The sequence below is a fragment of the Euprymna scolopes genome, chromosome 41 (assembly GCF_053919585.1).
Source record: "Euprymna scolopes isolate OS-2025 chromosome 41, ASM5391958v1, whole genome shotgun sequence".
NCBI lineage: Eukaryota > Metazoa > Mollusca > Cephalopoda > Sepiida > Sepiolidae > Euprymna > Euprymna scolopes.
This window is the reverse complement of record NC_136522.1, coordinates 48,718,960-48,744,176: the sequence shown is the minus strand read 5'-3', so window position 1 is coordinate 48,744,176 and position 25,217 is coordinate 48,718,960. Positions and strand designations below refer to the sequence as shown.

The 25,217-nt window shown below is 28.6% G+C and overlaps 1 protein-coding gene across 2 annotated transcripts in view; it reads left to right on the top strand.

Moving 5' to 3' along the window:
* The first annotated feature begins 13,602 nt into the window (after positions 1–13,602).
* LOC145266518 (sodium-dependent proline transporter-like) overlaps positions 13,603–25,217 on the top strand; it is a 331,699-nt gene continuing 320,084 nt past the window's right edge. The window contains exon 1 of one of the 2 annotated variants that reach the window (XM_080122270.1): positions 13,603–14,081. In XM_080122270.1, coding sequence (XP_079978396.1) covers positions 13,998–14,081 — 84 coding nt within the window. In that variant the 5' untranslated portion in view covers positions 13,603–13,997. The remainder of the gene's footprint in view (positions 14,082–25,217) is intronic. The other variant, XM_080122268.1, reaches the window with a different exon arrangement.

The window sequence follows — 25,217 nt, the reverse complement described above, 5'->3', positions numbered from 1 at the left end:
AAAAGAAAGAAAAACTGGAATCAAAAAGAAGACAAACTGGAATCAAAAAGTAAGAAAAACTGGAATCAAAAAGAAAGAAAAACTGGAAACAAAAAGAAAGAAAAACTGGAATCAAAAAGAAAGAAAAACTGGAATCAAAAAGAAAGAAAAACTGGAATCAAAAAGTAATAAAAACTGGAATCAAAAAGAAAGAAAAACTGGAAACAAAAAGAAAGAAAAACTGGAATAAAAAAGAAAGAAAAATTGGAACCAAAAAGAAAGAAAAACTGAGATCAAAAAGAAAGAAAGAAAGCATTGAATCAAAAAGAAAGAAAACCCGTAATCAAAAAGAAAGAAAAAAAAGCACTTAAATCAAAAAGAAAGAAAAACTGGAATCAAAAAGAAAGAAAAACTGGAAATAAAAAGTAAGAAAAACTGGAATCAAAAAGAAAGAAAAACTGGAATCAAAAAGAAAGAAACACTGGAATCAAAAAAGACGAAAGAATGCACTTGAATCAAAAAGAAAGAAACCCCGTAATCAAAAAGAATGAAAAAAAGCACTTGAATCAAAAAGAAAGAAAAACTGGAATCAAAAACAAAGAAAGCACTAGAATCAAAAAGAAAGAAAAACTGGAATCAAAAAGAAAGAAAAACTGGAATCAAAAAGTAAGAAAAACTGGAATCAAAAAGAAAGAAAGAAAGCACTTGAATCAAAAAGAAAGAAAACCCGTAATCAAAAAGAAAGAAAAAAAGAACTTGAATCAAAAAGAAAGAAAAACTGGAATCAAAAAGAAAGAAAAACTGGAATCAAAAAGAAGGAAAAACTGGAATCAAAAAGAAAGAAAGAAAGCACTTGAATCAAAAAGAAAGAAAACTGGAATCAAAAAGAAAGAAACAACGCACTTGAATCAAAAAGAAAGAAAAACTGGTATCAAAAAGAAAGAAAAAAGCACTTGAATCAAAAAGAAAGAAAAACTGGAATCAAAACGAAAGAAACAAGCACTTGACTCAAAAAGAAATAAAACCTGGAATCAAAAAGAAAGAAAAACTGGAATCAAAAAGAAAGAAACAAAGCACTTGAATCAAAAAGAAATAAAACCTGGAATCAAAAAGAAAGAAAAAAAGCACTTGAATCAAAAAGAAAGAAAAACTGGAATCAAAAACAAAGAAAGACAGCACTTGAATCAAAAAGAAAGAAAAACTAGAATCAAAAAGAAAGAAAACACTAGCATCAAAAAGAAAGAAAAACTGGAATCAAAAAGAAAGAAAGCTCGAGAGTAAAAAGAAAGAAAGAAAGAAAGAACGAGAATAAAAAAGAAAGAAAAACTGGAATCAAAAAGAAAGAAAGAAAGCACTTTAATCAAAAAGAAAGAAAACCAATAATCAAAAAGAAAGAAAGCACTAGAATCAAAAAGAAAGAAAAACTCGAATCAAAAAGAAAGAAAGCACTAGCATCAAAAAGAAAGAAAGAAAGCACTAGAATCCAAAAAAAAAGAAAAACTTAATCAAAAAGAAAGAAAAACTGGAATCAAAAAGAAAGAAAGCACTTGAATCAAAAAGAAAAAAAACTGGAATATAAAAGAAAGAAAAAAATCACTCGAATCAAAAAGAAACAAAAACTGGAATCAAAAAGAAAGAAAAAAAGCACTTGAATCAAAAAGAAAGAAAACCCGTAATCAAAAAAGAAAGACAAAATGCACGTGAATCAAAAAGAAAGAAAAACTGGAATCAAAAAGTAAGAAAAACTGGAATAAAAAAAAAGAAAAACTTGTATCAAAAAGAAAGAAAGCACTAGAATCAAAAAGAAAGAAAGAAAGCACTAGAATCAAAAAGAAAGAAAAAATGGAATCAAAAAGAAAGAAAAAAAGCACTTGAATAAAAAAGAAAGAAAAACTAGAATAACAAAGAAAAAAAAACTGGAATCAAAAAGAAAGAAAAACTGGAATCAAAAAGAAAGAAACAACTAGAATCAAAAAGAAAGAAAGAAAGCACTAGAATCAAAAAGAAAAAAAACTTGCATCAAAAAGAAAGAAAAAATGGAATCAAAAAGAAAGAAAGCACTTGAATCAAAAAGAAAGAACAACTGGAATCAAAAAGAAAGAAAAAAACACTTGAATCAAAAAGAAAGAAAAACTGGAATCAAAAAGAAAGAAACAAAGCACTTGAATCAAAAAGAAAGAAAAACTAGAATCAAAAAGAAAGAAAAAAAGCACTTGAACCAAAAAGAAAGAAAAACTGGAATCAAAAAGAAAGAAAGAAAAACTGGAATCAAAAAGAAAGAAAGAAAGCACTTGAATAAAAAACAAAGAAAAAAGCACTTGAATCAAAAAGAAAGAAAAACTGGAATTAAAAAGAAAGAAAAACTGGAATCAAAAAGAAAGACTGAAAGCACTTGAATCAAAAAGAAAGCAAACCCGTAATCAAAAAGAAAGAAAAAACCACTTGAATCAAAAAGAAAGACAAACTGGAATCAACAAGAAAGAACCACTGGAATCAAAAAGAAAGACTGAAAGCACTTGAATCAAAAAGAAAGCAAACCCGTAATCAAAAAGAAAGAAAAAAGCACTTGAATCAAAAAGAAAGAAAAACTGGAATCACAAAGAAAGAAATACTGGAATCAAAAAGAAAGAAAAACTGGATCAAAAAGACAGAAAAACTGGAATCAAAAAGAAAGAAAGCACTTGAATCGAAAAGAAAGAAAAACTGGAATCAAAAAGAAAGAAAGAAAGCACTTGAATCAAAAAGAAAGAAAACCCGTAATCAAAAAGAAAGAAAAAAAGAACTTGAATCAAAAAGAAAGAAAAACTGGAATCAAAAAGAAAGAAAAACTGGAATCAAAAAGAAAGAAAAACTGGAATCAAAAAGACAGAAAGAAAGCACTAGAATCAAAAAGAAAGAAAACTGGAATCAAAAAGAAAGAAACAAAGCACTTGAATCAAAAAGAAAGAAAAACTGGTATCAAAAAGAAAGAAAAAAAGCACTTGAATCAAAAAGAAAGAAAAACTGGAATCAAAAAGAAAGAAACAAGCACTTGACTCAAAAAGAAATAAAACCTGAGAACAAAAAGAAAGAAAAACTGGAATCAAAAAGAAAGAAACAAAGCACTTGAATCAAAAAGAAATAAAACCTGGAATCAAAAAGAAAGAAAAAAAGCACTTGAATCAAAAAGAAAGAAAAACTGGAATCAAAAACAAAGAAAGACAGCACTTGAATCAAAAAGAAAGAAAAACTAGAATCAAAAAGAAAGAAAGCACTAGCATCAAAAAGAAAGAAAAACTGGAATCAAAAAGAAAGAAAGCTCTAGAGTAAAAAGAAAGAAAGAAAGAAAGCACGAGAAAAAAAAAGAAAGAAAAACTGGAATCAAAAAGAAAGAAAGAAAGCACTTTAATCAAAAAGAAAGAAAACCCATAATCAAAAAGAAAGGAATCACTAGAATCAAAAAGAAAGAAAAACTCGAATCAAAAAGAAAGAAAGCACTAGAATCAAAAAGAAAGAACGAAAGCACTAGAATCCAAAAAAAAAGAAAAACTTAATCAAAAAGAAAGAAAAACTGGAATCAAAAAGAAAGAAAGCACTTAAATCAAAAAGAAAAAAAACTGGAATATAAAAGAAAGAAAAAAATCACTTGAATCAAAAAGAAACAAAAACTGGAATCAAAAAGAAAGAAAAAAGCACTTGAATCAAAAAGAAAGAAAACCCGTAATAAAAAAGAAAGACGAAAAGCACGTGAATCAAAAAGAAAGAAAAACTGGAATCAAAAAGTAAGAAAAACTGGAATAAAAAAAAAGAAAAACTTGTATCAAAAAGAAAGAAAGCACTAGAATCAAAAAGAAAGAAAGAAAGCACTAGAATCAAAAAGAAAGAAAAAATGGAATCAAAAAGAAATAAAAAAAGCACTTGAATCAAAAAGAAAGAAAAACTAGAATAACAAAGAAAAAAAACTGGAATCAAAAAGAAAGAAAAACTGGAATCAAAAAGAAAGAAACCACTAGAATAAAAAGAAAGAAAGAAAGCACTATAATAAAAAAGAAAAAAAAACTTGCATCAAAAAGAAAGAAAAAATGGAATCAAAAAGAAAGAACGCACTTGAATCAAAAAGAAAGAACAACTGGAATCAAAAAGAAAGAAAAAAGCACTTGAATCAAAAAGAAAGAAAAACTGGAATCAAAAAGAAAGAAACAAAGCACTTGAATCAAAAAGAAAGAAAAACTAGAATCAAAAAGAAAGAAAAAAAGCACTTGAACCAAAAAGAAAGAAAAACTGGAATCAAAAAGAAAGAAAGAAAAACTGGAATCAAAAAGAAAGAAAGAAAGCACTTGAATCAAAAAGAAAGAAAAAAGCACTTGAATCAAAAAGAAAAAAAAACTGGAATTAAAAAGAAAGAAAAACTGGAATCAAAAAGAAAGACTGAAAGCACTTGCATCAAAAAGAAAGCAAACCCGTAATCAAAAAGAAAGAAAAAAGCACTTGAATCAAAAAGAAAGACAAACTGGAATCACAAAGAAAGAAAAACTGGATCAAAAAGACAGAAAAACTGGAATCAAAAAGAAAGAAAGCACTTGAATCGAAAAGAAAGAAAAACTGGAATCAAAAAGAAAGAAATAAAGCACTTCAACCAAAAAGAAAGAAAAACTGGAATCAAAAAGAAAGAAAGAAAAACTGGAATCAAAAAGAAAGAAAGAAAGCACTTGAATCTAAAAGAAAGAAAACCCGTAATCAAAAAGAAAGAAAAAAAGCACTTGAATCAAAAAGAAAGAAAAACTGGAATAAAAAAGAACGAAAAACTGGAATCAAAAAAAAAGAAAGACAGCACTTGAATCAAAAAGAAAGAAAACCCGTAATCAAAAAGAAAGAAAAAAAGCACTTGAATCAAAAAGAAAGAAACCCCGTAATCAAAAAGAAAGAAAAACTGGTATCAAAAAGAAAGAAAAACTGGAATCAAAAAGAAAGAAAAACTGGAATCAAAAAGAAAGAAAGAAACACTGGAATCAAAAAGAAAGAAACCCGTAATCAAAAAGAAAGAAAAAAAGCACTTGAATCAAAAAGAAAGAAAAACTGGAATCAAAAAGAAAGAAAAACTGGAAATAAAAAGAAAGAAAGAAAGCACTTGAATCAAAAAGAAAGAAAACCCGTAATGAAAAAGCAAGAAAAAAGCACTTGAATCAAAAAGAAAGAAAAACTAGAATCAAAAAGAAAGAAAAACTTTAATCAAAAAGAAAGAAAAACTGGAATCAAAAAGAAAGAAAACCCGTAATAAAAAGGAGAAAAAAAGCACTTGAATCAAAAAGAAAGAAAAACTGGAATCAAAAAGTAAGAAAAACTTGAATCAAAAAGAAAGAAAAACTGGAATCAAAAAGAATGAAAGAAAGCACTTGAATCAAAAAGAAAGACAACCCGTAATCAATAAGACAGAAAAAAGCACTTGAATCAAAAAGAAAGAAAAACTGGAATCTAAAAGAAAGAAAAACTGGAATCAAAAAGAAAGAAAGAAAGCACTTGAATCAAAAAGAAAGTAAACCCGTAATCAAAAAGAAAGAGAAAAAGCACTTGAATCAAAAAGAAAGAAAAACTGGAATCAAAAAGAAAGACAAACTGGAATCAAAAAGAAAGAAAGAAAGCACTTGAATCAAAAAGAAAGGAAACCCGAAATCGAAAAGAAAGAAAAAAAGCACTTGAATCAAAAAGAAAGAAAAACTTGAATCAAAAAGTAAGAAAAACTGGATCAAAAAGACAGAAAAACTGGAATCAAAAAGAAAGAAAAACTGGAATCAAAAAGAAAGAAAGAAAGCACTTGAATCAAAAAGAAAGAAAACCCGTAATCAAAAAGAAAGGAAAAAAGCACTTGAATCAAAAAGAAAGAAAGCACTTGAATCAAAAAGAAAGAAAAACTGGAATCAAAACGAAAGAAAAACTGGAATAAAAAAGAAAGAAAACTAGAATCAAAAAGAAAGAAAGAAAGCACTTGAATCAAAAAGAAAGAAAACCCGTAATCAAAAAGAAAGAAAAAAAGCACTTGAATCAAAAAGAAAGAAAAACTGGAATCAAAAAGAAAGAAACAAAGCACTAGAATCAAAAAGAAAGAAAAACAGGAATCCAAAAGAAAGAAAAAAGCACTTGAATCAAAAAGAAAGAAAAACTGGAATCAAAAAGAAACAAAAAAGCACTTGAATCAAAAAGAAAGCAAAACTAGAATCAAAAAGAAAGAAAAACTGGAATCAAACAGAAAGAAAAACTGGAATCAAAAAGAAAGAAAGCACTAGAATAAAAAAGAAAGAAAGAAAGCACTAGAATCAAAAAGAAAGAAAAACTGGAATCAAAAAGAAAGAAAAAAGCACTTGAATAAAAAAGAAAGAAAAACTAGAATCAAAAAGAAAGAAACAAAGCACTTGAATCAAAAAGAAAGAAAAACTGGAATCAAAAAGAAAGAAAAAAAGCACTTGAATCAAAAAGAAAGAAAAACTGGAATCAAAAAGAAGGAGAAAAAGCACTTGAATCAAAAAGAAAGAAAAACTGGAATCAAAAAGACAGAAAAACTGGAATCAAAAAGAAAGAAAGCCCTAGAATCAAAAAGAAAGAAAGAAAGCACTAGAATCAAAAAGAAAGAAAAACTTAATCAAAAAGAAAGAAAAAATGGAATCAAAAAGAAAGAAAGCACTTGAATCAAAAAGAAGAAAAAACTGGAATCAAAAAGAAAGAAAGCACTTGAATCAAAAAGAAAAAAAACTGGAATATAAAAGAAAGAAAAAAATAACTTGAATCAAAAAGAAACAAAAACTGGAATCAAAAAGAAAGAAAAAAAGCACTTGAATCAAAAAGAAAGAAAACCCGTAATAAAAAAGAAAGACAAAAAACACGTGAATCAAAAAGAAAGAAAAACTGGAATCAAAAAGTAAAAAAAACTGGAATAAAAAAAAAGAAAAACTTGTATCAAAAAGAAAGAAAGCACTAGAATCAAAAAGAAAGAAAGAAAGCACTAGAATAAAAAAGAAAGAAAAACTGGAATCAAAAAGAAAGAAAAAAAGCACTTGAATCAAAAAGAAAGAAAAACTAGAATAACAAAGAAAAAAAAACTGGAATCAAAAAGAAAGAAAAACTGGAATCAAAAAGAAAGAAACCACTTGAATCAAAAAGAAAGAAAGAAAGCACTAGAATCAAAAAGAAAAAAAAACTTGCATCACAAAGAAAGAAAAAATGGAATCAAAAAGAAAGAAAGCACTTGAATCAAAAAGAAAGAACAACTGGAATCAAAAAGAAAGAAAAAAGCACTTGAATCAAAAAGAAAGAAAAACTGGAATCAAAAAGAAAGAAACAAAGCACTTGAATCAAAAAGAAAGGAAAACTAGAATCAAAAAGAAAGAAATAAAGCACTAGAATCAAAAAGAAAGAAAAACTGGAATCAAAAAGAAAGAAAAACTGGAATCAAAAAGAAAGAAAGAAAGCACTTGAATCAAAAAGAAAGAAAACCCGTAATCAAAAAGAAAGAAAAAAAGAACTTGAATCAAAAAGAAAGAAAAACTGGAATCAAAAAGAAAGAAAAACTCAAATCAAAAAGAAAGAAAGAAAAACTGGAATCAAAAAGAAAGAAAACCCGTAATCAAAAAGAAAGAAAAAAAGCACTTGAATCAAAAGGAAAGAAAAACTAGAATCAAAAAGAAAGAAAAACTGGAATCAAAAAGAAAGAAAAACTGGAATCAAAAAGAAAGAATGAAAAACTGGAATCAAAAAGAAAGAAAAACCCGTAATCAAAAAGAAAGAAAAAAGCACTTGAATCAAAAAGAAAGAAAAACTGGAATAAAAAAGAAAGAAAAACTGGAATCAAAAAGAAAGAAAAAAAGCACCTGAATCAAAAAGAAAGAAAACCCGTAATCAAAAAGAAAGAAAAAAAGCACTTGAATCAAAAAGAAAGAAAAACTGGAATCAAAAAGAAGGAGAAAAAGCACTTGAATCAAAAAGAAAGAAAAACTGGAATCAAAAAGACAGAAAAACTGGAATCAAAAAGAAAGAAAGCCCTAGAATCCAAAAGAAAGAAAGAAAGCACTAGAATCAAAAAGAAAGAAAAACTTAATCAAAAAGAAAGAAAAAATGGAATCAAAAAGAAAGAAAGCACTAGAATCAAAAAAAAAAAGAAACTGGAATCAAAAAGAAAGAAAAAAAGCACTTGAATCAAAAAAAAAACAAAACTGGAATCAAAAAGAAAGAAAGAAAGCACTTGAATCAAAAAGAAGAAAACCCGTAATCAAAAAGAAAGAAAAAAAGCACTTTAATCAAAAAGAAAGAACAACTGGAATCAAAAAGAAAGAAACAAAGCACTTGAATCAAAAAGAAAGAAAAACTGGAATCAAAAAGAAAGAAAAAAAGCACTTGAATCAAAAAGAAAGAAAAACTGGAATCAAAAAGAAAGAAAAACTGGAATCAAAAAGAAAGAAAGAAAGCAGTTGAATCAAAAAGAAAGAAAACCCGTAATCAAAAAGAAATGAAAAAAAGCACCTGAATCAAAAAGAAAGAAAAACTGGAATCAAAAAGAAAGAAAAACTGGAATCAAAAAGAAAGAAAAACTGGAATCAAAAAGAAAGAAAGAAAGCACTTGAACCAAAAAGAAAGAAAAACTGGAATCAAAAAGAAAGAAAGAAAGCTGGAATCAAAAAGAAAGAAAGAAAGCACTTGAATCAAAAAGAAAGAAACCCCGTAATCAAAAGGAAGAAAAAAAGCACTTGAATACAAAAGAAACAAAAACTGGAATCAAAAAGAAAGAAAAACTGGAATCAAAAAGAAAGAAAGAAAGCACTTGAATCAAAAAGAAAGAAAACGCGTAATCAAAAAGAAAGACAAAAAGCAGTTGAATCAAAAAGAAAGAAAAACTTGAATCAAAAAGAAAGAAAAACTGGAATCAAAAAGAAAGAAAAACTGGAATCAAAAGGAAAGAAATACTGGAATAAAAAAGAAAGAAAAACTGGAATCAAAAAGCAAGAAAAACTGGAATCAAAAAGAAAGAAAGAAAGCACTAGAATCAAAAAGAAAGAAAACTGGAATCAAAAAGAAAGAAACAAAGCACTAGAATCAAAAAGAAAGAAAAACTGGAATCAAACAGAAAGAAAAAAAGCACTTGAATCAAAAAGAAAGAAAACCCGTAATCAAAAAGAAAGAAAAACTGGAATCAAAAAGAAAGAAAGAAAGCAGTTGAATCAAAAAGAAAGAAAACCCGTAATCAAAAAGAAATGAAAAAAAGCACTTGAATCAAAAAGAAAGAAAAACTGGAATCAAAAAGAAAGAAAAACTGGAATCAAAAAGAAATAAAAACTGGAATCAAAAAGAAAGAAAGAAAGCACTTGAACCAAACAGAAAGAAAAACTGGAATCAAAAAGAAAGAAAGAAAGCTGGAATCAAAAAGAAAGAAAGAAAGCACTTGAATCAAAAAGAAAGAAAACCCGTAATCAAAAGGAAGAAAAAAAGCACTTGAATACAAAAGAAAGAAAAAATGGAATCAAAAAGAAAGAAAAACTGGAATCAAAAAGAAAGAAAGAAAGCACTTGAATCAAAAAGAAAGAAACCGCGTAATCAAAAAGAAAGACAAAAAGCAGTTGAATCAAAAAGAAAGAAAAACTGGAATCAAAAAGAAAGAGAAACTGGAATCAAAAAGAAAGAAAAACTGGAATCAAAAGGAAAGAAATACTGGAATCAAAAAGAAAGAAAAACTGGAATCAAAAAGCAAGAAAAACTGGAATCAAAAAGAAAGAAAGGAAGCACTAGAATCAAAAAGAAAGAAATCTGGAATCAAAAAGAAAGAAACAAAGCACTAGAATCAAAAAGAAAGAAAAACTGGAATCAAAAAGAAAGAAAACCTGTCATCAAAAAGAAAGAAAAACTGGAATAAAAAAGAAAGAAAAACTGGAATCAAAAAGAAAGAAAGAAAGCACTAGAATCAAAAAGAAAGAAAAACTGAAATCAAAAAGAAAGAAAAACTGGAATCAGAAAGAAAGAAAAACTGGAATCAAAAAGAAAGAAAGCACTAGAATCAAAAAAAAGAAAAACTGAAATCAAAAAGAAAGAAAAACTGGAATCAAAAAGAAAGAAAGAAAGCACTAGAATCAAAAAGAAAGAAAAACTGGAATCAAAAAGAAAGAAAGAGAGCACTAGAATCAAAAAGAAATAAAGAAAGCACTAGAATCAAAAAGAAAGAAAAACTGGAATCAAAAAGAAAGAAAAACTGGAATCAAAAAGAAAGAAAGAAAGCACTAGAATCGAAAAGAAAGAAAAACTGGAATCAAAAAGAAAGAAAAAAGCACTTGAATCAAAGAAGAAAGAAAAACTGTAGTCAAAAAGAAAGAAAAAAAGCACTTGAATCAAAAAGAAAGAAAAACTGGAATCAAAAAGAAAGAAAGCACTAGAATCAAAAAGAAAGAAAAACTGGAATCAGAAAGAAAGAAAAACTGGAATCAAAAAGAAAGAAAAACTGGAATCAAAAAGAAGGAAAGCACTAGAATCAAAAAGAAAGAAAAACTGAAATCAAAAAGAAAGAAAAACTGGAATAAAAAAGAAAGAAAGAAAGCACTAGAATCAAAAAGAAAGAAAAACTGGAATCAAAAAGAAAGAAAGAGAGCACTAGAATCAAAAAGAAAGAAAGAAAGCACTAGAATCAAAAAGAAAGAAAAACTGGAATCAAAAAGAAAGAAAAACTGGAATCAAAAAGAAAGAAAGAAAGCACTAGAATCGAAAAGAAAGAAAAACTGGAATCAAAAAGAAAGAAAAAAGCACTTGAATACAAAAGAAACAAAAACTGGAATCAAAAAGAAAGAAAAAAAGCACTTGAATCAAAAAGAAAGAAAAACTGGAATCAAAAAGAAAGAAAACTGGAATCAGAAAGAAAGAAAAACTGGAATAAAAAAGAAAGAAAACTGGAATCAAAAAGAAAGAAAGAAAGCACTTGAATCAAAAAGAAAGAAAAACTGGAATCAAAAAGAAAGAAAGAAAGCATTTGAATAAAAAAGAAAGAAAAACTGGAATCAAAAAGAAAGAAACAAAGCACTTGAATCAAAAAGAAAGAAGAACTGGAATCAAAAAGAAAGAAAGAAAGCACTTGAATCAAAAACAAGAAAACCCGTAATCAAAAAGAAAGAAAAAAAGCACTTGAATCAACAAGAAAGAAAAACTGGAATCAAAAAAGAAAGAACGGAAAACAAAAGTAAGTAAAATTTAGTAAGAGAAAAAAAAATAAGACAGTAAATAAAATAAAGACAAAAATAAAATTTTAATCAAGTAAATAAAAATAATATAAAGAAAAAGAATAAATGAAAACCTAATCAAGAAAAAAGAAAGATAAAATTGAAATAAAAAAGAAAAAAAACAAGAAAATGCGGTAAAGATTGGGACGCAAAAAGAAAAGAAAAAAGAAACCGACATTTAATTTAGAAAGAAATATAGGAAGAAAGACATACAGAAAAAAATTGAAAAAATTGAATAAAGAAAGAAAAAGTAAGATGGAATCAATAAAGAAAAGAAAAATGAAATAGCGGCAGAAAGAAAAATTAAATAAAAGAAGAACGGAAAAAAGAAAGAGCGAAAGATAAATGGAATAAAAAAAAATAGAAGAAAAAAAAGAAAAATAGAAATAAAAAGGAAAGACAGGGATAAGTTAAAAGAGAAAAGCCAATGAAATTAAGAAAAGGAAAAGAAAAATAGAATAAATAAAGAAAGAAAAACATGGAATCACGAAGTAAACAAAAACAATAGAACGAAATAGGAAAATGTAATCAATGAAGAAAGAAGGAAATAAAGATGAATAAAAAAGAAAGAATAAACGAATAAAAGTCAAACAGAAAATTTGAAATCAGTAAAGAAAAAAAGAAAAATATAAACAAAAAAAAATGAAAGAAAAGAATCAAAAATTAAATCAAGAAAAATAAGATAAGAAATAAACATGGGATCAAAAAGGATAAAAAGAAAAGAAGATTTAAGAAAGAAAGAAAGAAAAAAATGGAAGTAAAGAAGAAAAATAAAATTGAAAAGTATTAAAGAAGCACAGAAAATAGAAATAAAGAAAATTGAATGGAGAGAAAAAAAAAACAGCTAACGAAAATTGTATCAAGAATGAATTATTTAATTGAAAACGAAGAATAAAAAATAATCAAGAAAAACGAAAAGAAATGAAAAATAGAATAAAGATAGAAATAGAGAAAGAAAATTGGAATCAAAGAAGAAAGAATGAAATAAGGCTTGAATCAATCAAAATTTTTAAAAAGAAGCAAAAAAGAAACGAAGAAAGAATTAAAGAAAGAAATAAACAAAGAAAGAATTAAAGAAATAAATAAAGAAAGAAAGAATTAAAGAAAGAAATAAAGAAAGAAATAAACAAAGAAATAAAGAAAGAAATAAAGAAAGAAAAAATTAAAGAAATAAAGAAATAAAGAGTGTATAATAAAAAGAAAAAGTGCAAGGAAACAAAAAATGAAGAAAATAGAATAAATGAAAGAAAAATGTAATGAGATGAATGAAAAAGTAAATAAAAATACGGAATCCAGAAAGTAAGGAAGAAAGAAATAATGATGGAACTGAGAAAGGAAGAAGGAAAGAAAGAAAAAGAAATGGAAGCAAATATAAAAAATTAAGAAAAAAGCAGAAGTAAAATGAAATTAAAACAAAAAAAGACAGGAAGAAAAAAAAAAGAACATGGAAGCAAGAAAAAAGAAACAAGACGGAAAGTCAACTGATGACAAAAAGAAAGTAAAAAAAGAGAAAAGAAAGAAAGAAAGGAAAAAGAAATAAAAGGCAACTAGAATTAAAAAAGAAAAAAGAAAGAAAGGAAAAAGAAATAAAAGGCAACTGGAATTAAAAAAGAAAAAAGAAAGAAAGGAAAAAGAAATTAAGAAAGAAAGAAAGAATGGATGAATTAATGAATGAATGGAAGAAAGAAAGAAAGAAAATGTGTATTAAAAATAGAGAAGAAAACAATGGAATTAAAAAGAAAGGCAGAGAGGGATAGAGAGACAGTAAGAAATAGCGATGCACAAAGCGCGATTAATTAATGGTAAAACAGAGAGAGAGAGTGAAAAATATATATATATAGAGAGAGAGAGAGATCAAACGAGATTGACAGAGAGATGGTGAGAAAAGGAGAGGAACGTTCAAGAGATGTGGAGAAAGAGAGTTAGAAAAACATGGAAAAGAAACAGAAATGTATAAAATATTAAAAAATAACAGAAAGACGAAGAGAAAGAGAGGGGGTGTTTGCGAGGGATTCAGAGATCAAGAGAAAGAAGGCGAAAATTCACAGTGCAAGAAAAGGGAGAGAGAGAGAGAGAGAGAGAGGGTGGCAAAGAGAGAGAGAGGGGGGAAAGGAGGCAGGAGAAGAGATAAACAGGGTGATAAAGAACGGACATTGGGATAGATAGATAGATAGATAGATAGATAGATAGATAGATAGATAGATAGATAGATGAAGGAAGAGGGAGAGAGACTGCGTGTGATACAAATAGCGAGAGAAAGAGGGAGAGATGGAAAGATACACAATGCGAGAAGAGAGAGTTGTGTCAGAAAGAGAGGAGGGAAAGGGTAGAAAACGATAGGGCAATAAAGGAGGGGGAGATTGGTAGATATATAGTAGAGAGAGAGGGGGGAGAGAGGAAAAGAAATTTCGAGGAATACAGAGAGCAAGAGAAATACACTGAAAATGATAGGAAAGATAAAGAGAAAGACGGGGAGGAAATAGATTTGCGAGGGAAAAAAAAGAGAGAGAGAAAGCGAGAGGGAGGGGAGGAGGATTCAAACTTTTTTTTTTTAATATTTAGGGTGGGGATAAAGTCAGCTGGAGAGAAGGTTGGGTTAGAAGAACGAAAAATGAGAGAGAGAGAGAGAGAGAGAGAGAGAGAGAGAGAGAGAAAAGAAAGGGAGGATCAAAGTAGACAATGAAAAAAAAAAAAAGGAAAAAAGAAAAAAAACAGGCCGACAGCCCGTTTGGGCATCCGTACTAATGATGAACCGCGCGTTTCGTACAAGACACGGGTTTCTTTTTGTCACAATCAGCAATGGACGCGAAACACGCTACTCGGACCGCGGACCAAAATTCGGATGCGATTGATTCAAGAAACGATGCACAGGTCGATCTTTTGGTAAGTGGGGTATTTGAAGAAAACGAAGGCTATATTTTATTTTACTTTATTTTATTTTATTATATATATATATATATATATATATATATATATATATATATATATATATATATATATTATTAATTATTATTTATATATACATATATTCCGCCGTTCAAATATTTATAATTCACATATCACACGCTGCATTTGGATCTATGTTTATTCTTTATAAAATAAAGATATATATATATATATATATATATATATATATATATATATATATATATATATATATATATATATACACCTATTTGCACGAAGCAGAAAAATAAACTTAATTTTTTACCTATCCCCAAATATGTGATTTTTATAAACTCCGTTTCATTTTTTTTTTTTTCTCTCTCATTTTTTTACGATAAAATTATTAATTTAGGCTGTTGTGTACATACAATATAATTTAATACCTCTTTTTAGAGGAGGGGGTGAACTAGATGGCTGGTAGGGAGGAGGAGGGGGGTCTTTCTCGTTTTTCCACGTTTTCAACAGCGCGTTCTCTCGAAAATGCGGCAAAAATCGGGAGCTTGCGGATGCGGGAAATAGTTTTTTTAATTTGTTAACGAAACTGATAATATTATAATTGTTATGATAACGCGGCTTTTTTTTGTTATTGTTGTTGTTGTTTGTTTTTTGTTGTTGTTGTTTTTTGATAACGTGTCATGTGTCATCGTATGGAATCAACGGACATTATGTTGTTTATTCTTTAGTTTTCGCATCTTCTGCGCTTATATTTTGACTAGTTTTTATTAATTGGAGCTGTCTGTGATCTTGGGAAAGAGGTTTTATAGCTTCTTCGCCTTTCTTTGTTGTTATTATTATTATTATTATTATTATCATCATTATTATTATTATTATTATTATTATTATTATTATTATTATTATTATTATTATTATTCAGATTTAATTAGAAGCTCGATGTGTTCTTGGTCGAGAGGTTCCCGTTCCTTCTGTCTCTCTTCTTTTTCTTTGTTATTATTATTATTATTATTATTATTATTATTATTATTATTTTTAATATTATTATTATTATTATTATTGTTGTTGTTGTTATTCTTGTTGTTGTTATATTGCGTATTTGTTGTTGTTGTTGTTGTTGTTGTTGTTGTTGTTGTTGTTGTTGTTGTTGTTGTTGTTAGAAGAATAGAGAGAGAATGTTATATCGATAAAGGATAGAGCAATTTTTGTAGGATCTCTTAAATGGGAGAGCTCAATTCGTAGCAGGGCATAAATAAAATTTTAAAAAAGCAACCAAGAAACGTAATTGTATATATATATATATATATATATATATATATATATATATATATATATATATATATATATATATATATATATATATATATAATGCACTAATGCAATGCAGTACGTAGGTAATACTACTCTTATTCGTTCTCTTCAGAGTAATAGTTAGCTTTGTCTTGCTTTTACCCTCGTATATTTTCAGCACAAGTATATTAGCAGTGATAGTTTCATTTCTAAGACTGTTCGCCTGCATGGTTCTCGCGTGTTTGAAATATAACGAAAAGAGCGTGTCGCATGGCGAGTCAGTGCGTGTATATAGCATCTAAGATCTGCTACAACTCTATAATTACACACACACACATTATATATATATATATATATATATATATATATATATATATATATATATATATATATATATATATATATATAATGTTATCGGGTTAAATCTCACTTTTTAATTTAGATTGAGCATGTAGGCTACATGATATTGGCATTGGCGGGTTTGTTTATTATTTTGACGAGAGATAAAATATCACATGTGAAATGAAATTATTAGATAAGTAACAACAAACATAAGCTTCATGTGGTGTGAAAAAAAAAGAGAATCTTGGTTGGTTTAAAAATGTCTGTGCGTCAGATATTTCGATTTGTGTAGTGGAGTACGAAAGGCTTACACGTTTCAATAAGGATTTGTTATTTTCTCTGTTATTAAAGAATTGTTTAAAACGTGTGACTTATTTAAGAACAAAAATAACACAATAACAATTCGAATTCTGAGTAATAAGAGTTACTGTGTTTGTTTGTATTTTGTATTTTGTTTTTTGTTTATTTTTTACTGTGCCTGGGATTAATGTTAAGGAGCGAAAAAGAACCTGCATGTGTGTGTGTGTGTGTGTGTGTGTGTGTGTGTGTGTGTGTGTGTGTGATTGTTTTCTTGTTTACTTTTTTTTTTCCTTTTTGCTTCAATTTGTTATATATATAAAAAAAAAAAAAACCTTTAGTCTTTGTAAAAGCGTGGACTTAATGTATTTATTTGCTTCCCCACCAAAGCAAATTAGGCACAAGGCCGTTTTTAATGTGGGGTAAAAACCAGCTCCCCTAAAAGTAGGTAAAAAGGGGGCACTCTGGTTACCAAAAATAATAATTGTCCCAGTATAGAGAGTTTCCCCTCCATTGACTGGTACAAATTATCTTAAGTGCAGCACTGCAGCATCTGCAGAACAGATACTACACTTTGATCCCGGCTCGAAGGCCAAGCGTGGACTTAATCTATCTGTAACGCACTGTAATGCAAAATATAGATTTTTTTTAAGGTGATTGTAATTAAAAATTAATATTTGTTAACCATGTTTTTTAATTAACATGAGCGAGAGACAGAGAGAGAGAGAGAGAGAGAAAGAGAGAGAGAGAGAGAGAGCGAATTCGAGAGCCATGTGAGTTTTTTTTTTTAAACGTTTTAACAGAAATCCAGAACATTTCTATAATCGTTATAAAACGTGTACTCGTTCGATAAAGATTACGATATAAATATTCGCTTCATGAAATAATTACAATCCTAAATATCATTTTTTTTTTTTTTTTTTTTTTTAATTAGAAAGAGCGTGCGAAACCGCGAGACCATGTGAGTTTTGGGTGTGTGTGTGTGTAATCGTTAGACGAATGAATGTATACTCGATTCATTTAACGACTTGCGACACGTAGGTAGCATTTTAAAAAAAAAATTTTAATTTATTTTTTTTTTTTTATGTTTGTCATTTAAAGTCAAGGTGCTTTATTTAAAAAAAATTAAAACCCAATCTAACCGACTTCTGGCAAACTAAACCTAAAACTAAAGTTCGGGTTCGGTTAGGATTGCAATTAAAAGAAGAAAAGAAAAGAAAAAGTCAGTTCCAAATCTGTAGAAGTACCAAAACAAATATTTGTAAAATAATTTCGACGATAAATTTTTATTTAATTTTTAGCAAAATTGACGACAAATAAAGAACTTGCGTATCTACTGTTGTTGTTGTTGTTGTTGTTGTTGTTAGTAGTAGTAGTAGTAGTAGTAGTAGTAGTAGTAGTCACTTAGTTTGAAAAAATCGTGGGAGTCCCCTTCTGGGGTTTGAGTTTCATCCCTCTATGAGTTAAAATTTATATCGGGCGCCCTTTTAAGGATGGGTGACACTGTATCGGTATTTCGCTATAGCTTGTTTTTTGGGGTTTTTTTTCAGGGATTGTGTCTAAGTAGTTTGTTAAATTCCCTATCTGCGCCTAAAACTAAACGAAAATTCCACGAGCAAAGGTTCTTTCCTAGAACTATCCGTCCGTGAAACACAATGCCATGAGCCTGCTTCCCAGATGACTACAAAACGTACAGACAAACAATGTAAATGAGCTCTTGCTGAGCCGTCCTTTTATATGATTAAACCATACCCCAGTTCCACCATTACTGATCATCGCTTGCTGTCTCACTCTTTACCTAACCCGTCGTACACCTTATGATATCGAGGATCTCCGGGCCTTCATAGAAGATGAACCCCCACAAGTAGAAAAAAAGAAGCCCAGAACTATTATAATGTTTATTTCTTTATAGCATTTTCTATCATTTTTGAGCTTCTGATATTTCATGTGTGTGTGTGTGTGTGTGTGTGTGTGTGTGTGTGTGTGTGTGTGTGTGTGTGTGTGTGTGTGCGTGTGCGCGCGCTCGCGCGTGCATGTGTACGTGAGGGAGGGTGTTTGTAATTGAAATTCCGAACATGACTTTATTAAGTGTAAAAATACGTATTTGGTCAGTACTCCTGCTAATTGAATTCTTTTGTTAACACGTTTGAAACACAAAATGCGGTAAAATTCCGGAGTAGTTAAGCAGTCGAGAAATCACAAAGAACACAAAAATAAAACAACTACAAAATAACTTATATCAAACGCAGTAGAATCAAATTCTCTATCGACCTGCATACCTAGAACATGTAGGACCTGGAAGTTTGTTTGTTTGTTTGTTTGTTTGTTTGTTTGTTTGTTTGTTTGTTTGTTTGTTTGTTACTGTTTTGTTTTGATTTATTTTTCATAATTTTATTTCTATGATCGCGTTTCTTATGAGAAACATGAAAACCAACATAGAGTCCGGAGAATAAGGTCAAGTTTTACAACGATTTTTAATTAGGGAGACTGTCACTCGAACTTAAGGTTAGTGATAGAGCAAGCATTCTGTTTGTGTACTAGTTTTTAGGTGTGAAATAAATGATCCAATAGAAAAATGTACAAATAAATTTATCGAATTATCCAGGGTTTTTTTTTTTTTATCGTAGATTTTAACGCGGAAGAGTTGTGTGTCCAATTTAGTATGACAAACTGAGTTATCTCCCTTGACTTAAATTAAGGGTGCGCCATTTTTAAACACAAAATGTCAGGGCGTAATTGTGAATGATTTTTGTTTATATTTTTTTATCAAAATGCATCTTCCAAATTCATTGGATCGTTTTTCGTAATTTGTGAAATTTATACTAATTTCGACATGATATGTAATTAGTAGGTTACGGCCAAAAATGGCTGAATAAGGATAGGTGGACATAGTTTTGGAAGCCAATTTATCATATTTTTTTGTAGGTTTCTGACTTCTTTTTGATTGTATTTGAAAGATTAAAGACTAAAGTTAATTTCCTAAAGGAGAAAAATATTTGTACACGTGAAAAAAAAAAGTTATGAGAGATGTTTTCACGGCGAGCTAGCTAATTCAGCTAACTTTTGAAGTTAAATAAATTAATTGTAAAAATCCTTTCAAACATAAATATTAGTTTTCTGGATCGGTTTCAAAGATAAGTAGTAAAGTCCTAAGATATTGAAGTGAATAAAATAAATTTAAAAAAAAAAAATACTTTGTACAAAAAATAGCTTAATTAGCCCCCAAAAGCGAGAGGTTCTCGCTTCGTTCAACCGAAAGAAAACAAAGTCCTCGTCACATGGATTATACGGACGACCAAAATTTCAGACAGTTCAAATGCTGTCTGAAAATTACGTCAGGTTGTTAAAGAGGCGTAGAGGGTGCTGTTTTACTTTTCTTTTTTCCCCCTAGATACGTATCCGTATATTCCTATCGTGAACGTTTGTTTAATTTTTACCATTTTTTTTAATTTTTATTTTATTACGTTCATGCTTTTAAATTAAAAATAAATGTTTTATGTTTCAAGAGTATATCAAAATTATGTAACGCCGAAAGTTTCGCATTCATGCAATCAAGAAAAATATTAGAATCGTACATACAAAAATTATGCGAAACCTGTAATTCAAAAGAAAATAGAGAGAAATATGTTTTGCTATTATATTTTTTTGTGTGTAAAAATATTAACTGAACAATGATTAATTCAATGATTATGTCGGTAGTTTGGGAAATTAATTTTTCTTCGAGTTATATCGAATTCATTAATACAGACTTTAGGAGTTTTTTTTATAATGTTCCTGTAGAATTTATTTTTTTAAATTGTTACAATTTACGATGTTTATTTTCATAAAAAAGCAAAAATAAATTCATTTTTTTTTTTTTATTATTACTGAAAACCATAACTTTAGTAAAGGTATTTTTTGTTTAAACACAATAATACATTTCCAGTAAGATTTCAATAAAAATAATTAGTTCATTATATTTTGTGATCATTATTTGATGAATACTGAAAATTTCACTAAAATTAGTTAATTTCCTGATGTTTTCTTTTTTTTTTTGTTGAATTTTTAAGTAAAGGTAGAGGTCAAAATGTTTATACATTTTGAGCCTCGACTATTCATTTTGCACGTACCTAGTAAGTAAGTAAGTAAGTAAGTAAGTAAGTAAGTAAGTACGTAATAGTTTTCACCTGAACTGCGTTTGTTTAAAATATATCTAATCTACAGAATCGCCTTATTTCATTCCCCATTAAAAAAAAAAAATCGTACAGTCAAAAGTAATAAACAACGAGTTAAGAAAAATATTGTACGGAGCAAAACACGTGAGGATGTTTTATTGTTAATATTTCCTCCTCCCTCTCCTCCTACTCGCAAGCGAATTTATGATCGTTGTTACACTCACATGGCGTCGTAGTAAATCTTTGAGAAAAGATAAAAGAGTGGACTTCTTTGTATATACAAAAAACACGCCTTTTTTTTTTTTTTTTTTTGATTTCTGGCGCGTTATTTTCTTTTTGTCTTTACTAGGATACACTATATATATATATATATATATATATATATATATATATATATATATATATATATAGTGTATCCTATATTATATATATATATATATATATATATATATATATATATGTGTGGGTATATATATATATATTATATATTATATATATTATATTATATATATTATATATATATAATATATAATATATATATATATATATATATAATATATATAATATATAATATATATATATACCCACACACACACACATATATATATAATATATATATACCCACACACACACACACACATATATATATATATATATATATATATATATATATATATATATATATATATATATTTAAAAGAGTGTAGCCATCAACAATTGTGGGGTTTTCAGCCTTTTATCATATTTTAAAATATTTTAAAAAGGCTGAAAACCCCACAATTGTTGATGCCTACACTCTTTTAAATATACATTTTTTTCTCTCGTTGGAACTACACAACTATCACTTTAAATATTGATATATATATATATATATATATATATATATATATATATATATATATATATATATATATATATATATATGTATATATATATATATATATATATAACTACTTAATTTACTCACATAAAATTAATATACAAAAGTATAGATTTATGCGTAAACTTTAAGTATTTACTTCAAAAGTGCTCAATACGTAGGTAGTCCTAGAGTGGATGAAACGTGGAATATTCAGTGTAGCTTAATCGCCATATATATTTTATAAATTACTATATATATATATATATATATATATATATATATATATATATATATATAGCCAGTAGAGTTTAGTTTCCTAGAAGTACATCCAATGAAACAACGTGTGTCTACCAAAGAGTGCTCAATGAGTAAACAGAGCAGAGGTATATTAAATTTATTTATACAAACGTTAATGGTTACATATGTGCATACATGTTTCTGTAATCACCCGCGTTAGGGGATTACGTCTTCAGGCCAAGAATTACCGTCGAAAACTGACATTTCAATCAAAAAACATTTTCCTATTTCGATTGTAAAGTTAATATGTATATATATATATATATATATATATATATATATATATATATATATATATATATATATAATTTTTCAAAACAAAAAGTTATTATTTCAACAAAACATACTACCTGCCAAAAATATTTTATAAAACTTGATAGCACAAGATTCAATGAGATGTTATCAAATTCAGCGAATTATTTTGATATACTGTGTACATAAAAATATGGTTGTTAAGTTTACCTTTTGTCCCAAACTTTCTTGAATCTTACAGATGACAAACTGTTGTTCCTTCCAGAATGTAGGAACGTAAAGTCCAAAATCATATATATATATATATATATATATATATATATATATATATTATATTATATTATATTTGTATGCATGTATATATATATATACATATGTTTGTGTGTGTGTGTGTGGCTGTGTGCATGTCTGTATACATATATAAGTAATAATGTTCTTACGAGTATGAAACATGAACATTTCTGTGTAGTTTTATGGCCATATATATATTTACATAACTTACGTCATAGATCTACTGATATATTGAGCCATGATAAATCAAATACTGAAAATTGATACATAAAATATCATAATACCTGATACAATATCATGTGGTTAAATTGAATATAAAAGTCCTCATCTAATTTCTGATGCCAAAACGATTCCTGTAATTATCTTTGTTTATTTACTTCTGTTTGAAATAAAATCTTTTATTGCCTGTAGTAATAATAAAAGAATCAATATTTATTGATTTTTAACAAGTAAAACTAAAATCTATTAATAATCCTCGCCACAAGTTCGTTTTTACGTTTGAGAAAATATATGCATATTTAACGCGTAATCGGAAGAAATAACAATTTTATAGTTAAACTAGCAGAATGGCCGGCGTTACCCGATCGTCAAATACTCTTAAATATAATATTTTGATTAATGCACATTTCGTATTTATCTAGCAGTTCAACCCGGCTTTGCTCGGGCCCTATGTACTGTTCATAACTTTATGTGCATATATATATATATATATATATATATATATATATATATATATATATATATTAAAAAGTTTGACTCATATCCAGGTAACTTACATCTAACATTTCAAATGTTTAGACCTAAAATTGGCGGAGGAGTTTGGTAGAGTTTGCAAAGGTCAACTCTTTCAACTTTGACCTCTTGGCAGACAAATTTTTGTCTAAAAACTGATTAAAAAGGCTTGCTGCATGCCTGAATACCTTTTATGTAAAATTTCTAATATTCAGATCCAAAATTGACTGAATAGTTTGCTAGAGACCGCAAAGGTCAAATCTTTGGAACTTTGACACCTTGGTAGCCAAATTTTCGGCCAAAATTAAAAAGCCTTCCCCATGTCTGAATACACTTTATGTAAAATTTCAAATGTTAGACCAAAAGTTGACAGAGAGGTATAATTTTTTTTTATTTGACCCCAATTTTAACCCCTTAACATTTATTGTATTTGGCTCAAATCGAATTTAAAAGTTTGATCCATGTCTAAGTAACCTACATCTAAAATTTCATGTGTTTAGATCCAAAATTGGCGGAGGAGTTTGGTAGAGTTTTGAAAGGTCAAATCGTTGAACTTTGACCTCTGGACAGCCAAATTTCTGGCCGAAAACCGATAAAAAAGATTTTCCCAATTCTCAATACCCCTTATGTCAAATATCGAAACTGAAAATTGACATAGTAATTTGGTAGGGAAATGTACACTGACAGCCAGACCCACAGACAATTTCACTTTTTATTTGGACCCAATATCTATTAATGATTTAAAAAGTTTTTAAAATATGACTCGTGCACCACAACCAAGAATCGAAACCAAAACGCTTAGTTTACGATTTATTTATCCTCTGTGGTTAAGGACTGAGCTATGAAGACATGTTTGCTGCATGGCTAAAAATTAAAACATGAACCAATAGCTACTACGTTATGCATGCATATTCGTAATGCCAAAGTTCGGTCTTCATCTGGCAAATTTAATTTTTTTTATTTTTTTTATTTTTGTACTGATTTTCTCGGGCTAAAATCCAAGTATAAAGTTTCGCATGGGTTCAAATAATTTATATATGAAGTTTCATGTCTGTAGACCAAAATCTCTAGGAGGAGTTTGGTAGGCATTGTTTTTAAACAAATATATATATATATATATATATATATATATATATATATATATATATATATATATATATATATATATATAGTGAAAGAGTTTTGTATTTACTATAAATCTTTTACGCAAATATTACGCAAGTATAAATCATGTAGAATATCTGTATGAATTAAATTACACATAATAGTTAACTAAAGATGATTATCCCATTAGAAAACCAAAGCAACTAATAGGGAATTAATTAAAATAAATGTTTAAAAGAATATGCAAATTAGCTAGATCTTTTGCTAGTGAATGCAATTCCACGGCCCATATATAAGAAAGTTGTATTTTCCTTTTAAAATAAATAGAATAGAGGAGGGGTCCGGGCGTCAAAGATCAAAGTGTAGTATCTGTTCCGGCAGATACTGCAAGCTATGACTAGCAAAGACCAGATGTGGGGGCAACCCCACATGCCTGACCTTTAACCAGCTCCCATTTCCCACCTCTCGGGAGCTGGTCCCCTTTTTCCCTTCCCCCTCCCTTCACTCCTCACATTAAAAATTGGCCTTGTGCCTAATTTGCTCGGTGGGGGAGCAAATAAATACCATCTGTTCCGGCAGATACTGCAAGCTATGACTAGCAAAGACCAGCTATGACTAGCAAAGACCAGATGTGGGGGCAACCCCACATGCCTGACCTTTAACCAGCTCCCATTTCCCACCTCTCGGGAGCTGGTCCCCTTTTTCCCTTCCCCCTCCCTTCACTCCTCACATTAAAAATCGGCCTTGTGCCTAATTTGCTCGGTGGGGGAGCAAATAAATACCATCTGTTCCGGCAGATACTGCAAAGCTATGACTAGCAAAGACCAGCTATGACTAGCAAAGACCATATGTGGGGGTAACCCCACATATCTGACCTTGGTCACTGAAGGGGCAACCTTTCTAATCCAGCTCCCACTTCCCTCCTCTCGGGAGCAGGATCCCCTCTTTCCCTCCCCTTCCCCCTATCTCCACATTAAAAACGACCTCCTGCCTAATTTGCTCAGTGGGGAAGCAAATAAATAGAATAGAGGGTTTTTAATATGAATACCAATACACAAAAAAAATTAATAGTAATATAGAATAGATATTTAAAGATTTATATCGGAATCGGGAATTTTGTATGGAATCGGTAACTGTATCGGACACGGAAATAATATTGAAATCGCCTTTTTTTATCATTAATATATATATATATATATATATATATATATATATATATATATATATATTACACTTTTTATTCATACCAATCCTTTAATTTATGAAGCGCGATGTAACTACAGAGCATATAAAAAATAAATACCAGAAGTCTATATTCCAACTTTCAAGATGGTGACCATCTTACCGTTTATTTCTTTAAACCAGATGCTGTCAAGAATTGTGCATGTCAACGTAGTTAAGGAAATAAATGGTAAGATGGTCAACATCCTGAAATTTCGAATATAGACCTTTACCATTTGTGTATATATGTGTATATATGTGTGTGTGTGTGTGTGTTTG